The sequence below is a fragment of the Schistocerca cancellata genome, chromosome 2 (assembly GCF_023864275.1).
Source record: "Schistocerca cancellata isolate TAMUIC-IGC-003103 chromosome 2, iqSchCanc2.1, whole genome shotgun sequence".
In the NCBI taxonomy this organism is placed as follows: domain Eukaryota; kingdom Metazoa; phylum Arthropoda; class Insecta; order Orthoptera; family Acrididae; genus Schistocerca; species Schistocerca cancellata.
Window position 1 is genome coordinate 594,171,857 of NC_064627.1, and position 16,388 is coordinate 594,188,244.

At 35.4% G+C, this 16,388-nt stretch overlaps 1 protein-coding gene across 1 annotated transcript in view; it reads left to right on the forward strand.

Annotated features, from left to right (window-relative positions):
* LOC126162232 (obscurin) overlaps nucleotides 1–16,388 on the forward strand; it is a 720,647-nt gene that overhangs the window by 294,164 nt on the left and 410,095 nt on the right. Inside the window, exons 10-15 of the mRNA XM_049918601.1 lie at nucleotides 171–371; nucleotides 4,640–4,885; nucleotides 5,281–5,422; nucleotides 5,679–5,863; nucleotides 11,028–11,155; nucleotides 15,161–15,284. Of these exons, the coding sequence (XP_049774558.1) occupies nucleotides 171–371; nucleotides 4,640–4,885; nucleotides 5,281–5,422; nucleotides 5,679–5,863; nucleotides 11,028–11,155; nucleotides 15,161–15,284 (1,026 nt within the window). The remainder of the gene's footprint in view (nucleotides 1–170; nucleotides 372–4,639; nucleotides 4,886–5,280; nucleotides 5,423–5,678; nucleotides 5,864–11,027; nucleotides 11,156–15,160; nucleotides 15,285–16,388) is intronic.

A 16,388-nucleotide genomic window follows, 5' to 3' on the forward strand; every position in this document is an offset into this window, starting at 1 on the left:
GCAGTAACATGGAAATATTAATCATATCTTAATAATGCTCTTCTCTAAACCTATTTTTAATAACGCTGACAGCTGATCTATTCACAGTCATTGTGGCAAGAACACGAAGGGTGGCATCTCTCTGGTAAGACTTTACCTTTTTGCTGTTATATGTTGTGTCTGTCCCTCAGAATATTCTTCAGTGTCAAGTAGTCATCTCAGTGAGGAGATCTACGTGGAGTCAAGCAATATATCATCTTCTGAGTCCATGAGGGTAGCATCAAGTACAACACAATCTGTTGGTGGTGGTGATACAGTTGTCAGACTTGCGCTGACTTCCAGTGATGGTCGTCCAGTATTCACTGAAACTATTGAAGGCTGCAATGTAGAACGTAAGTTGATGTAATTTTTCATAAAAAGAAGTTAGAAGAAATTTGATAGATGGATTTTGAAAGGAAAAATATTTTACACCAGTATTATTTTGAAACACTTCATTGTAATAACAAAAAACGTAAGTACATCTTAATTAAAGCATCTTGTTTTTCGAATTCAATTTTCTCCTGCATTTTGTACCTCTCTTCTACATTTAAATTGCCTTGATTACTTTCTCTAGACTAATTCCCAGAATACATGCTATGAAACTTGCTGCTTCTTTTTATTCTTATCAATCTGATCCAGTTTGTGAAGTTTCAGCCCAGATTATTTTCTCTATATTCACTCCTTTTAAGTTGTTAAATGAAGTACCTCCAGTATCTGGCCAATAAAGATAAAAATAACCTCAGAAGTTTTGGAACATTGTTATTGTTCAGTAGTTGGCACCATGAATGTGTGAGAAAATGACAGGAGGATGTGCTGCCAATAACTGTATCTATAAAGATACACAGTTCATATTAAGAAGATGAAGCAGATCAACAAAGAAGATGGTAACATATGAGGGTTGGAACTTCAATAGTGGCAACTATTTATTCACAACAAATACAAAAGAGTTACATATTTGCACCTGTTACTATCCCTCAAAGTAGTCACCAGCATTGTGTAGAACCCATTGCCAGTGATATGGAAGGCATAGTGTACCGTTAGCAGAGTCTGTTCTATTGATGGTGCGAATGGACTGGTCTACTGCCTGTTGAATCTCTGGAACAGTTCTGAAGTAAATGCCACAATGTGTTTCCTTCATCTTCAGAATCAAATCAGTCACAAAGACTTAAGTCCGGGGAGTATGGTGGATGGTACAGTTCTTCCCAGTCCCATCGACCGAACAGAGCAGCCACAGCTTGCGCTGTTTGTGCCCACACATTGTCGTGCAAAATGATGGGTGGGTTGCGTAGAAAGTGTTGCCACTTCTTTCGCAAAGCTGGTCACAGGTGATGCTCCAAAAAAAGCTATCTGTTTACTGTCACAGTTGGCAATAGTTTAGGGTGGCATGTGAACAAGGCTTAATACAAAATTAAAACCATAAACACCACACGCAGTTGATGAAGAGTGTTCTATTGTAAAATATGCAACACAGTGCAAAATTCAGCTCAATTCTTTTCCAGAACCAGATCTTCAGAACTTTGCAGTCTGATATGTACTGTTTTCTATGTTCTCAACCTCTATCATTTTAGGTCTCATAGATCTCCTTTACTTTTAATCTTGTTTCCAAGCCAAGTGGCACTGATTCTGAAAACAATGGTCATGTAAAACTCAGCTTATGCTTTTCTCACCTGGCGTCGTGAAAGCCATCAATCAAGGCAATCTAGTGGCTACAGTACTCTTTGACTTCTGTGTCCTAGGGAAGTGTATTGGGACCCTTGCTGCTCGTGTTGTTTATTAATGACTTGGCAGACATTTATTTTAAATGTACAGAAACATGTGTCAGTAGTGGTCAAATGTGCAGAACCCTCTCAGAATCGGTCTAATAGAAGATATTGAATGTATTCAAAGAAGGGCACCACAGGTGGTCACAGGTTTGTTTGACTCGCCGGAGAGTATCACAGAAATGCTGAAAAAAACTGAACTGGCAGACGCTTCAAGATGTAGACCATTTGTACCATAAAAGGCTACTTACAAAGTTTCAAGAAGCAGCTTTAAGTGAATGATTTAGAAATATGCCTAAGCCTCCCACATACCACTCCCATAGTGACTGCGAAGGCAAGATTTTTTTTTTTTTAATCAGTTGTTATTCTCATGCTCCATACATAATTGGAATGAGAAGAAATCCTAACTTATGGTACTCACAGCCACACTTCTCAGTGGTGTATAAATTATGAATATTTAGATGTTATATTTCCTCCCTTTATGCTTTGCTTTCACATTGTTACCACTAAACACAGTACTAAGTTCCTTGGGTGTGGAAACAACAGAACTGCCATCCAGTAGAGAGTTTTGCAAACATATTGAGAAATGATGTAGCATGTTTCAACTACCAATTAAGATGGAAACTTCCCATTATTTTACTGTGATTCTTCTAAAAGATAAAAGGTTTTGGAGCAGAAAATGATTCATTAATATTTTAAGTACTTATCTTGCTGATTTGGAGGTGCCGATGATTGTTGATCCTACTAGTGTGTTCATTTTCATTTGCTGCCATGAGCATTGGAGTGATTTCTCTTGGAATATGCTGCAGTCTTACATCATTGGAAATATTTTTCTCAGAACCAATTTTTTTAAGTCATAATTTATTTAAAATTTCTTCACCATTCACTCTTCCATTACAAAATGTTCATTTCCTTAGACTGAGCAGACATTGCTAATGACTATGCCAAAACTGAGATGTACCTGTACTGTTTACTGAGTCATAGTCACAGCCACTTCCACTTATATAGCCTTTTAACAATGAGCTTAGTGTTTAATTCTTTGTTACGACTTTGATACAATTGCAGTTTTATAACCAAAATGATTTCCCTTGAAGATTGACATTAAAATTTGGTCAGCAATTTAGACTTGCACAATTACAGTGACTATTTGTATCAACTTTTTGTGATGCAATTACCAGACTTTCCACATCTGCATTATTTTAACATTTTTTCTTATTTAATTTGGGCTTTAACATTTTTCCACAAGAACTAGAACATTAATTAATATGGTCATCTTTCCAGTAAATATAAATCCTCAAAATTTATGTGTCTATCTATAAATTACAGGAATTACTTGTTATTACCAATTCACTGTTTTAAGTACCTTTCTTTCTCCTGGCCTTATCCCATATCGTCAGGGGGTCAGCATGTTAATCTGGATTTCAAAATGTGAGTGGTAGAGGGTGGTCAGATGCCCTTCCTGTCATCACCCCTTGCCCCGCAGGCCGGATTTATGTAACCACCCCATCTGTCTGCATTAAGTGTTGCCACACAGGAAAGGATGAAAATGTTTCTGAAGTGTTTGCAAATTATATAACTGAGGTTGTATGTGGATACCAGCCTGGTTTTCACTTAGTCGAATGTGGAAACCACCTAAAGATCACATCCAGGCTGGCTGGCATACTGGCCTTCACCGTTAACTCACCAAGTGGATCTGATCTGGGGCTGACATATGCCCCCAAATCTGGGAAGGGATGTGCTAGCATTGCACATCTATCTGGTCAGGTCTCACAGCCTTTTATATATCCTTATGGTTATTTGACTTCATTTACAGAATAACGAGTATAAATAAAAGGAAAATTACAGAAAAGTGAGCATACTCAAATAATACTATGAAGCACTATTAGTATTGAAAGATTAACTGCAAAAAGTGAAATATACAAGTGTATCTTATGCTTTATTAGTCGCATGTATTGGATGCTACAATATCAGATCGTGGTCTGTTATATTACTCACAGTTGTCACAAATGAGTGGTATTTATTACAACAGTCGGTCACATTGTGATTATGCTACAGGAAAAATGGAAACAAATTTTATTGCCAGCTTATTCCCCTTTTTGTGAAGACTGACCCAAAGGACGTTCCTATAAAGGAAATATAGGGCTTGGCATTCTTTTTGTTGCTGAACCAGCATTTGTGTGACCAGCAGTAGTAGATATCTGGTGGCTATTTTGGCTTAATGTGTATATTACCAAAAAATTGAGCAGAAATATTCCTTAGTCTTGAGAAAAGTATTTGAATTAAATCATGCACAGTTCAATTCAAATAGAAATATCTCACATTTGCAAGTGTCATATGTTTAAAATGCGTGAATCAACATAGGTTTTGTGTTAATTGTAGTAACTCTAAAAATACTCATTTGCTCCCCCATCAGTGTAATTTATCACAATTATTTCATTGTTGAAATGCAGGTTTTTTTGAGTTGTGCCAGTTTAATGTTTTTGAATTGCATTTATATCATGGTGTCATTTTGATATGTTTATGGCATTTCTTTTTGCTGATGGTTTGGTGGGAAATTTTATTCAGACAAAAACTTAAATGTAATTTATAATTTTTTGTAGCTGTTTATTCTTTGTATGAATAAAAGTGACACAAAATGTCATGTTATTATAGAAATTTAAATGCTTGTACTCAGATTTGAAGCTACTGTAGCATAGTAAATGTTGAATTTGCAGCAAGAGTATTCACTTAATATTACATGAGATGTCACTCAGGACAAATATTTATTTCACTTGAATGGCCTTTGGAACTAAGGTTAATGTTTTTATCATTGTTTATGGAAAATACAGTGTAAATAATAATTGATGTTTAAACTGTTTCAGCTGGACAGAATGCTATATTTCATTGCAAAGTTGCCTCTGATTCACCAACTAATATGACATGGCTGAAAGATAATCGGCCAATGGATGATAAGCTAGCAGACAGAGTTAAAATGGAATCTAAAGATAGCAGCAGTTTCAAACTGGAAATTCAACACTGTCGTGAGTCGGACACTGGTATATATACAGCTAAAGCATCCAATGTCATTGGAAGCTCCACATGTACAGCACAACTAGTTGTTCAGGACAGTAAGTTTTAAAAAAATGCAAAATTTATTATTTGCACATTCAATAATACCTTTTCCCACTTGCAACTCTCATAAAGAAATATTGTGAGTTTCATGTAGAATAACATTTTCCATGAAGGATGTATGGTAATGTTAAGAGCAATGTATTGATTGGCGCTCAGATTTTGTGAAAGGACACATTTCTTCTCAGTTATAGATCAAATTTCTGAAATTGAATAAAAACTGCACATAGTAATTTAGTTTGAAAGTAATGTATAGGTATGCTGCCAACAAGAATGTAGTAATTTTCAGAATTATTTGCAACTATTATTACTGGCAGTAACTCTTCTTAGCTATAGGTTTTTTAAGTCTTGTGGAAACAGTTGATCTGAAATTAAACTCATTTCTGTTTCACAGTTAGCGAAGAAGAAAGGGCACGACGTGCTGCAGCAAATAGTCCAAGTTTCTTAATTCGGCTTAAGGACACAGAACTGCTAGAAAATACATATCTGCGATTTATGGTAAAAGTTCAAGGTACACCGAACCCAGAAGTAACATTGTAAGTATATTTTTGATAGAATATTTATTAAAGACGCTGAAAACATGAAAGTAATTTAATTTCTAATGTATAAATGTGTGTATATATTTTATAATTAATAATTTATTAGGAATTAAACACAGATACAGTATATTTTGGGGCAAGTACCAAATAGATTGTAGACTTTGTTTCAGGTATCCCTCTTGCTCTATCTTTATGTCTGCATATATGCGCACTACTTACCTTTTAAAGATAATATTCCTTTCATACATTTCAGCTATAAGGATGGGAAACCTATAGAAAAAGGAAGTGACCACATTCAAGTTGTAAGAGATAAAGCTGAGTCTGGATATTATGAACTTGTTATTACTGATGTCCACCAAAATGATGCAGGAAAATATTCATGCACTGCTAAAAATAAATATGGAGAAGTGTCAAGTGAAGCAACTGTAACAGTTACAAGTAAGTTGGAGACGTATTTTGTGTTATGATAACTTCACAACATTTCTTTCCATAAGTATTCATAGAAAAAAGACCACAGAGGAAAAGCATGTCAATTTCAGTGTTGTAAATTATCCTTGTGACTGTTTTAAAGTGTGTGTGTGTGTGTGTGTGTGTGTGTGTGTGACACTGTAAAATTTAATGACATTGAAAACAAAATCAGCAACACTTATCCCCTGTACAAACCAGTCACTGAAATTTGCTTATGGACATTGGTTCAACATTATTGCATTGTTACTGTACAGTAGATGTGTAGTAGTAGTGAATGATGGAACTATCCAGATGATCTGCTATTCCTATTCATTATTTCATTTATATATTGTGTTCTGCTGATCCAGTCACAAGGGAATACCTTCACAGTTCTGACATAACAGCAGAGTAATATGTCCTTTAAGTTAATTAGAGTTGGGCTAGTGAAATAAAGATTGTGTAGGGCATTTTATAAATAAGTAACTATCTTTGAGGCAGATTCATAACAACAAAATAAGTAAAACGTATCTTATAAATATGTGTGAAGAAGTGTTGGATTTTGAATTATTAATGAAAGAACATTTTGCAAAGCTTGCAATGTTCAGAATGCATGTCTCTACATATGCATGTGCTTCAAAAATGTGTGTGTGTGAATGAAAATATGTATGTTAAAATCCATTCAAGACACAATATTGCCATACCAGTAGACTTCGTTGTTCACTGTTTAAGGTCTCCCGGTTTGTTTTCTTTTGTATGTATTGCACCAGTGCCAAAGAGGAAAATTCTAGTGAAATATGCATGGTATTCCCATTGTAAATAATAAACAGGTGAGAAAACACTACCATTGGCAATGTTTTAAATGAATAAAATGAACCATATTGTGATAATAGAACACATTTTAATGGTTGCTGATGCATTCATGTTGTGCACATTATTCTCAGCTGTGACAATAGGTGACCACCTGATAGATCTATATGTTCTGCTAGCACCATTCACAGATGCTGCCTATGACTAGTACAATTCACAGACGCTGCCTATGAGTACCTTATTCAGAACACTTTTCCATAGTTGCTAAATGATGAACTCCCACAGGAAGCAAATGGTTTACGCATGATGGGCCTCCAACACATTTCAGTCACACTGTTTGTGACACAGTGGATACTGTCTACCATGACTTACAGGTCATACAAGAGACATTCCTAATGCAGGTACGTTTCATCGCTGTGTGACAGAACCCTGTGAACCATGCATCACTATCAGGATAGGTTTGAAAGGTTGTGAGAGAGCATAATCCAACTGGTGTATACACCTGTGGAGGCAAAGGAAGGACATTCCAAACATTTGTTATTGGCTGCTGACTTGAGAATTTTGGCAAATGTTATTAAAGTATAAAATAATTTTCAAGCATACATTAATATGAACTTTCATTCTTATTTTGATGTGAGAAACACGCCTCCAAAGTTTACAGAAGTATTCCTGATACATCTATGAATATTACTAAACTACAGTTCACTGCCACATTTTTCTGTCTGCATATGAAGGCTAATGTCAGGAACTACTGAGGTATTTTGATACAATTTTCTAAAATAGATAGACTGATTCGCGAGAAAGGATTGTGTATAAAATATATAAATATTTCATGCAAATTGGGTGAATTATGATGAAGTTAAATTCCTAGCCATGTTTTTCTGTCTCTATGTGAAAGCTAATCTCAGGAACATTGTACAGATTTTGATATGTTTTTCAAAAATAGATAGACTGATTCACGAGGAGGGTTTGTGTGTGTAATCTATTATTGCTATGCCAAACAAGTTGTTCAGCCATAGATACTTAGTGCTAACCATGTGAAGCTGGTGCACATCACTAGCCCTGTATAAAACTTTTCTTCAGGTTCCAAGAAAAAAAAAACTATTTAATTTGGGAAGCTGTCACTTCATATTCCATTCCATTGACACTGATTTTTTATTCTTTGTAAATTCTATAAATCACAGTAGGTGTTCTGAAGTTTTCCTAAATACCGAAATTATCCAGCAAGGACATGGTCAAAGGAAAGGAAGTACTTGACAAACGTAACTGGATTCATTGTGTTTTAATCAATAGCCATATTATTGCTTTCCATACAGTATTTCTTAACTTGACAGAGTTATAAGATATATGTGTACGGCTACAAGGTATGTACCTAGCCATATTGCGACAATAGTGTTGAAGTTTCATGCAATATTTCCTTTGTTATGTTGTGCAGTGGAATGTAGGACATTAGGTTTCATTTAATTTTATTATTGCATGCAGAGGAGTGCATCACATAGTGACACTTGAAAAAAACAATCATTGTATCCTATCACAAATCAATTGTAACACATTTCTCACAAGGATTTTCCATTTGTCCTACACATAAAAGTTTTTGCAACAGTATATTAATAGAACTTGAGTGCCTCCTGGAGTTATCTAGCTGTGCAATAGAACCTATGAAAATACATAATATATTATTTTGTGTGGAAAGACTAATTTAAGATTGCAAAAATGGTCATCTTGCTGTATATGTTCAGCAATTTAAAACTGTGCACCTCACAGAATGAAAACACATGGTATTCAGTGGATATAATACCACTGAATCACAGGTGGAATTGGTTAACTCAAACAGATACCTTGGTGTAACACTTAGTAGGGACATGAAATGGAATGGTTGCATAGTCTCCGTCTTGGGTAAAGCAGGAGCAGACTTGGATTATTGGTAGAACACTAAGGAAATTCAACCAGTATGGAAGGAGATTGCTTACAAATCACCTGTGCAAACCTTACCAAAATATGCTGCAAGCATGTGGGGACCTGTATCAAATAGGACTAACAGGGAGTATTGAATGTATACAGAGAAGGTCATTGAAAGGTTACAGATTAGTTTGACTCACAGAAGAATGTCACAGAGTTGTTGAAAGAACTGAACAGGCAGACTTGAAGATAATGGAAACTATTGGGAGAAAGTCTACTAACAAAGTTTCAAGAACCAGCTTTAAATGATGACTCTGGGAATATACAAGAACCCCCTAAATATCACTCTCATAGGGATCTTGAGGATGAGATTAGTTTAATTACGCACACACATAGGCATTTAAACAATAATTCTTTCCACACACAATATGTGAATGAAACAGAAAAAGCCCTAATATATTGTACAGTGGAAAGTACCCATAGATGAAGATGTAGCACCAGTGTGACATGTGTTTGCTGATTCAGTTAAAACTGTAAGTCTGGCTATGTAATATCTTACACTGTTTTGATTGTAGATTGACCATAGCAAAACCGTGGAATGTCCAGGGAAACATGATCTTATAACTTACAGTGTCTTTTAGTTACATAGTATTCATATATACCCTCAGTTCTTAGCTATGGCATTCTTTTTTGGAGAACAAATGCACAAAATATAAACACAATTTTTAAACTCCAGGTAAGAGCCATAAGAGTAATAACCAAAAATAGTACTCAAGCTCATTATAAAGATCTGTTCAAAACACTGGGGGTTTTAACTGCTCTGTGCGAATACATTTACCAGTCAGTTGCACACATCAAAAATAACAAACAGCTCTGTCCATGATCATGGGAACAAGCTCTAGACTCAACTTAACATTTACCAAGAAAAAATAAACATAAAACTCAAAACAGCATTTTCTACCAAGGATTAAAACTGTACAATAAATTACCAAAAGAGATTAAATAAATTATAAAAATAAATTTATTTTAAAATGCAGCTAAACAGTACCTGTTATGTAGTAGGACACTGACGGATTACTTAGATAACAGAGTAGGGGTTTGGTAAAAAAATGTTATACATATAAATAATAACAATGATTATAAAACATCCAACATTCCACATAACACCTTCACACTATGTTTTTTTCCTTCTTTTTTCCTTTTCTAGAAAAACTTACCCCTAAGCTATGCATAGCACAATACTAACACCTCTTCCTCTTTCTGAGATCATAATGTCACTCATTATAGAGGGATGCCTATGCAGTTTTTCAGGATAGCAAATGGGAAGTTGCGGCACAGAAAATGGCCCAAAGATCACCAGTGTGTGTGTGTGTGTGTGTGTGTGTGTGTGTGTGTGTGTGTAGTGAGTGAAATGTTATGAAACAATATGTGTGTAGTATGTGCAGTGACTGATAGTGAGATATGAGTGAACAGTGTGGCATTACATTATTTAATAAGTTATTCATAAAAAGGTATTGTATACCAGGAGTAAATCTAATGATTGTCTCTAACTAGAAGTCTGTAAATGTATACCTTATTTTAAATTGGTCTAAACTTGTAAATACTTTGACATGTCCTATATCCTTGTAAAAAGAGATCTATGGACAAATATAGCTATTACCACTACTACTACTGCTACTAGAATTGTTGATATATCTGTAAATCATAGCTGAACATGGAGTAACCACTAAAAAGACATTTAGTAACAAAAATAAAATTTATTTTCAATTATGAAAACTATTAAAGTAAAACTTGCTCTCACAGAACAAATATTGTTTGAGTGAAATCTGAAATTTCAACCTGGAAAAACTAGTAAATCTTGGGAAATTATTTTTATGAAACAGATTTGCCTCTTTATATGCTTCACACAGTATTGTTAAGTCACTAAGGTAACAAATGGGTCAGCAAAAAACACTACCTCCTGGAACTCCATTTCAGGACTGTAACACTGAATGCTCTAGAAAAGAGTTAACAGGTTTTAGTTGAGTCTCATAAAGTAAATAGCATGGACTGTGTCATAAGCTACTCTCTCTTCAGTGACATAAGTTGTATTAGTAGTAATGAAGTTAGTGTTGTTTAGAAATTCTTCTAGACAGATACCATTATGGAAGACATTACGACAATGTGAATCATAGTAAAGTGAAATAAGTAAATAAGGACATATATTTCATCAGGTTACATTCTGTACCTATGTCAAGCCATTTCCTGGTTGCATAATTGAACTACCCCATCTGAAGAACTTATCCTACCCTGTTGAACTCTACATTCTAGAGATGTACGTAAGGATCAATGGATACAGAACAACAGCTATTTGCACTAACGTATGCTGCTGCTAAATTTTTCATAGTAAAATTCTATCATTTTCAAGGAAAAAAGAGAAATTAATAAAAATATATTTTTTTTCCGATAGCTGAGAAGAAAATTTTTGCTGGATTAGAATCAGCAGGCCTTTTACAGCCTGGAGAAGAACCAAAATTTACATGGTTACGAGATGGAAAACCATTTGATCCTGAAGAACGATTTAAAGTGTTGTTCAAGGTAATGAATGTAGTTTATTTAGTAGCTCAATGTTCACAATAATTTTCTCCTTCCTTTCATTGTTTGATAACTTTTGCTGCAGAAAATACCTCATGACTGCTGGCACTGTGTTTATTATAACCATATTTTGCGTGGTGTTACTGGATGAACTGTAATCTTCTTTGTAAGCCATTGTCACAGATAATTATAATCCTTTTAGAAAAACACCTTTTGCTTTCATAGTGATTTATTTTCCTGTTAATGTAGTGTATATCTAAGATTTGAGTTTCTAATGAAACTGTTGTCATTACTGAAACCTCCCCGAAACCTATGCCCTACCACGGAAACAAGGAATGATGAAACCCTTTGGAGCGGGGGTAGCTAGGACTAAAGGGTCCTGAAGTAAAAGGTACTAGGCACAGAAAATGAAATTTACTTTTTATGGATATCAATCTTATTGTGTTATTGACAAAATTGTACTTCAGCAATTATGTAATGCACACACCTATTAAGAAAAACAAAATACCACTGGGATTGGCCTCATTACATAACAACACATCCAGTTTTCAATTTAATTCAACAAGGTCCAACCAGTTAAGATTCTTAAGTTTCAACTGGCCCAACCTGCCTTTAAAACAAATGACACAAGCTAACATGTAACCCAAATTCAAAAGCCCTTTCACTGCTAAACTGTTACAAGAACTTAATATTCCTCGTGGTTCTCAACAGTTTCACCTAAAAGAATCATTTATGATTCTTGGTTTCTGTAGGCACTAGCTGCTCTATCAGAATAACCATACAAGCCATAGAATCATTTAGATCAGCATTGGCTCTAACCATCTACATATGATTGCACAGCACTCAAAATACTAAAATTTTAATTGGCATGTAGTGGTCTTAAAAACTTAACTCAACTTCCCTGCTTGAAATGACAGTAGCCCTTTAAATTGTGAATATACTATATAAAAGAAGATAAATTTACCAATGGTATAAAGATTGCACAGACACACAAAACATGGAGTTTAACTTGGTGCTTGGCCACTTTGAATTCACAGTTTGATTCGGCACTTAATCATTTAAATTTTCAAACTAAACAAGCTTTTGAATATTGAAATACCTGCAGCAACAACTGTTTTAACAGCTGACACAAACAAATTAAATTTTAAGTTTAACTTGGCTGTCTTTAAGTTCTTAAATGGATTGAATCAATTTGAATCGGCACTAGCCATTTAAGTTTTGAAACTACATGAGCAGCTCACGCAAATAGATTAAATTTTATGTTTAAGTTGCACTTAGCTGTCTTTAAATTCTCAAATGAATGAATCAGTTTGAATCAGCACTAGCTGTTTTAATTTTCAAACTAGACAAACAGTTAAATATTGAAATGCCCACGGTGCTAACCATTTTAATAGCTTACACAAACCAATTAGATTTGAAGTTTAGCTTTGTGCTTACCCTTCTTTAAATTCTCGAATAAATTCAGCAATTTGAATTGGCAATAGTCATTTTTACTTCATGAATACACCAGAAAATTTTTGAATCCAGCTCTTGGCCTCACATAACACACACAAAAAAATTTAAAACAGCTTCACAGCTCTAGCTGCCACTAAACTAAGCAGGTTAACAATTTTCCTGAGCAATTACGGGTACTAGTGAGTTTCAATTTAAAGGACTAATGAAGCTAATTGTCTAGGCCTCCATAGACACAGAACACGAAAATAGTACTTGCATTAACAGGTGTCTTCAGTGCTGAGAATGCACACGATTACACGTAAGTACAGCCAGTCACATGAAATGATGTGGGCACTAGCTGCTTGATACTAAATCAGGCGTAAGTTTACAACTTGTCAATGAATAAGCCCTCTAATCATGCAATATAACAGGTGGAAGGTTTTTAAATTATTCTGTGATGACAACTTAAACATAGAAACATAAAGGTGCAATTGGAGGCAAGACATAAACCATTTTATTACCACAAATTACTCTGAAACAATGCATATGGCAATACAGCCAGAACGTGTTAAAGATGGCAGTAAGAATAATAGCAACAGAGAATATTTGAACTAGTGGGTTCTAGCCATTCACATATCAACCAATAGCTCATATGCAGAATTTCCTTTGGTAAAATAGTTCACTAGCCTGTGTTGGTCCCAAAATGTTTAACTTGAAAAATATCATATATAACAACCACTGGGCTACTACTACAGCCACAACAGACAGTTTAAGGGCCTTTAGCAACTCTGCACTTTAGATGCTTTTAAGCACACATAAGTTTAAGTACATAGCAAATGGCTATTAAGTAATAACCCAGATGTACAACACCTGTTAATTTTAATCACAATGGTTTACAGTTACCCACTAAGACACAACCCTGGAGCATACCCCCAAGACTGCCACTTTCTAGCCAAACCCACACAAGATTTCGCACAACCCAAGTTTTTCAGCACACAACAACTTGAATTTTACGAAAAATAGCTGATAAACTCTCCAGAAATGTACTTAACGATGATGTTATCATGAATCTATGAGTAGTAGTTCCTGCTCTTCACTCCCAAATATTTGAGATGCCAGCCACAGTGGCTTGTTTCATTCTCACTAAACAGCACAGTGCAAGGCACTGCTGCTCTCGATTTAGGTTCGCTCATGCCCTCCATGAGTCCACAACCCATCTCCACTGCAGCATGTCACATGTGGTGTACTGCCATGTCCGCTTCTCCTCTCACTATTGTGTACCAATCTCCACTTTAAAACCCCATCCTCATGACCTTGCATGCCCTCTTGTTATACATCCAGTGCTGCAACTATCGCTGCTGAGAATAAATAGCCTAAGAACTCAGTGGCATGCATCAATCACCATTGGGTACAGTGTCTGCTATAACTTTACAGTGAAAATAATGGAAATATTCATGCCTCCATTAAATTTATGTGAATGTATAAAAAATTTGAATTGGAGATCACAGACATGAGGAATATGATCAGAGTTACCACAATTATAGAGTATTAGTACCAAGAAAGCAAACTATACAAAAGAAGTTTGATCAATAAATATTAAACATTTAACAATAATATATATGGAATATATAAAAAATAAAAATTTAGAAAGTGAGGTTCACTCCAATAATGCTCCTGGTGCAGAATATGTAATGAATGACAACTTTACTCTTTATGCTGCACTTGTTTCTCAGTATTATTTGACAGAAAAGAAACACTGATTTCATATGAGGTATTTCAATTCAATTTTCAATAAGGGTAGTGATCTGAAAGTTCAGGTTTAGTTGCTGTTAGTTTTATAATACTCAAATTTGAAAATATGTCATTTTCATCAAGATTTTCTGATTTATCTACATTATTTCAGAGATTCTGTAGCAGAAACATTTCAGATGGCTGAATTGTTAGGAGAGTTCAGTGCATCCAGAAGTAGATAGGTGTTTAATTTTGTGTCTTTTGATGAATTTAACTTGATTTTGTTTTAAATTGTTGATATGTTTTATTCCTTTTGAAAGTGTTTTCAGTGGATTGTTAGTGTAGTCCTTTCTTTCTATTGCTTAGACACCTTGTTTATGAGGTGAAAAAACGAAACTATTTAGCATTCACTTAAATGCTAGAGGGAGACAGTTTACAGAACTCTCTCTCACACAATCACAAACACACGCACACACAAAATAATTGATGACTTGTAGTACTAACTAAAGCCAAGTGCTTATAGGCACATGCAAGCAGATGCAGGCAAGCCGTAGCCTGCACAACTGTTTGGCTTGACCAAGTGCTTACTGGCAAGAGTGGGCAAGTGACCTGTGTGACAGAAGAGACTGTGAATATAGTGAAGCAGGGCTGCCTGGCAGGTAGCCTATACAAGCTGTGCTTGCCTATGTGCGAGCTGACAATGACTCGCAGAGCCCAAACCATATGGCGAAAAGATGGAACAGCATGCTGTATATGACGCAGCAGAGATTTATAAACATATTATACTGATATTTTTGTTAGAATTCTTGTCTTAATGTCAGTGGTTCTTGTCATTTTCTCAAGGATGAAGAGGATTCCCTAGCACTTGTTTTTCAACATGTGAAACCAGAGGATGCAGGTCTATACACATGTGTGGCCTCTACTACATCAGGAAAAATATCCTGCAGTGCTGAGCTGACTGTTCAAGGTATGTAACATACAGTATAGCCCATCTTGTGAGTAACACACTGGTTTGTTTAAACTGTTCACTTAGTGCTTGGTGTGGCTTATATTGACCTAGCAAGTGAGAGAGAAGCAAACAGTTATCATGCAGAGAGATGGTAGCTATTATGGGATGGTGATGAGAGAACTATGAAATGTACATGGCTTTTCAGTACATTTAATTCAGTTTGGAGCTGCTGTTTACTGACTGATAATGATAAATAAAACCGAATATTAATAATATTTTTCAGACCCAAGAGAAACCTCTGCTTACCAGCTACAGTTGGAACAACTGGAATGGGACTAACAGACTGACCTTGCAGGCTATGTAAACAACTAGACTCTACCTGGAATTAAATAACACTGAAATTTAGCAATTCCTTCATACCCGAGTACAGAAAAGGTCCATAACAAATTCCTTGTCATTTTTGGACTGTACTCAGCCATTTACTGAAAAGCACATAATAATTGTTCACATAACTGTTCCTGTCCCCAACAACTTCTGTTTACCGTAAATATAGTTCACCTCTGCCACAGCGTCATATATTAAGGGCAATTGTTTTGGTTATTAACTTTCTGTTTTCAGGAATTTAAACATGGACAGCTATAACTTAAAGGTATAGAATGAATTACCAACCTCCAATAATATTGGCTGTGGCATCAATAAGAGTGTTATGAGATTATACACAAGGCTTGTTGTGCCACATTCTGCATGACCTCGCAAAAACAATAACTCTACCCACACTTGGCCAGTTAGTGGGTAGCCCATCCTATGCCATAATTATAAAGTCAAAGGCCTGAATATGGAAGATTAATCTTCTGAAACTTGTCAACAATGGACATTATTAGAAGTCTTCAAATAGGAGATTTGCTTGAGAGCACCCATCCCTAGATCGAGCTGGGCAATATCTCATGGGCAAAGCCACCTGGTCTTGCACACTCGCTACTTTCTTGTTGTAACCATAACTCTGTGCTTGTATCTTGGTGATACTTCTGATATTCCTGTTTTTAGTCTTGGATGGATGGCCACAGAAGTGTTGCTATTGTTTCTCCTCCATGAGACGGAGTCAGTGTTAAGAGACAACTCTTT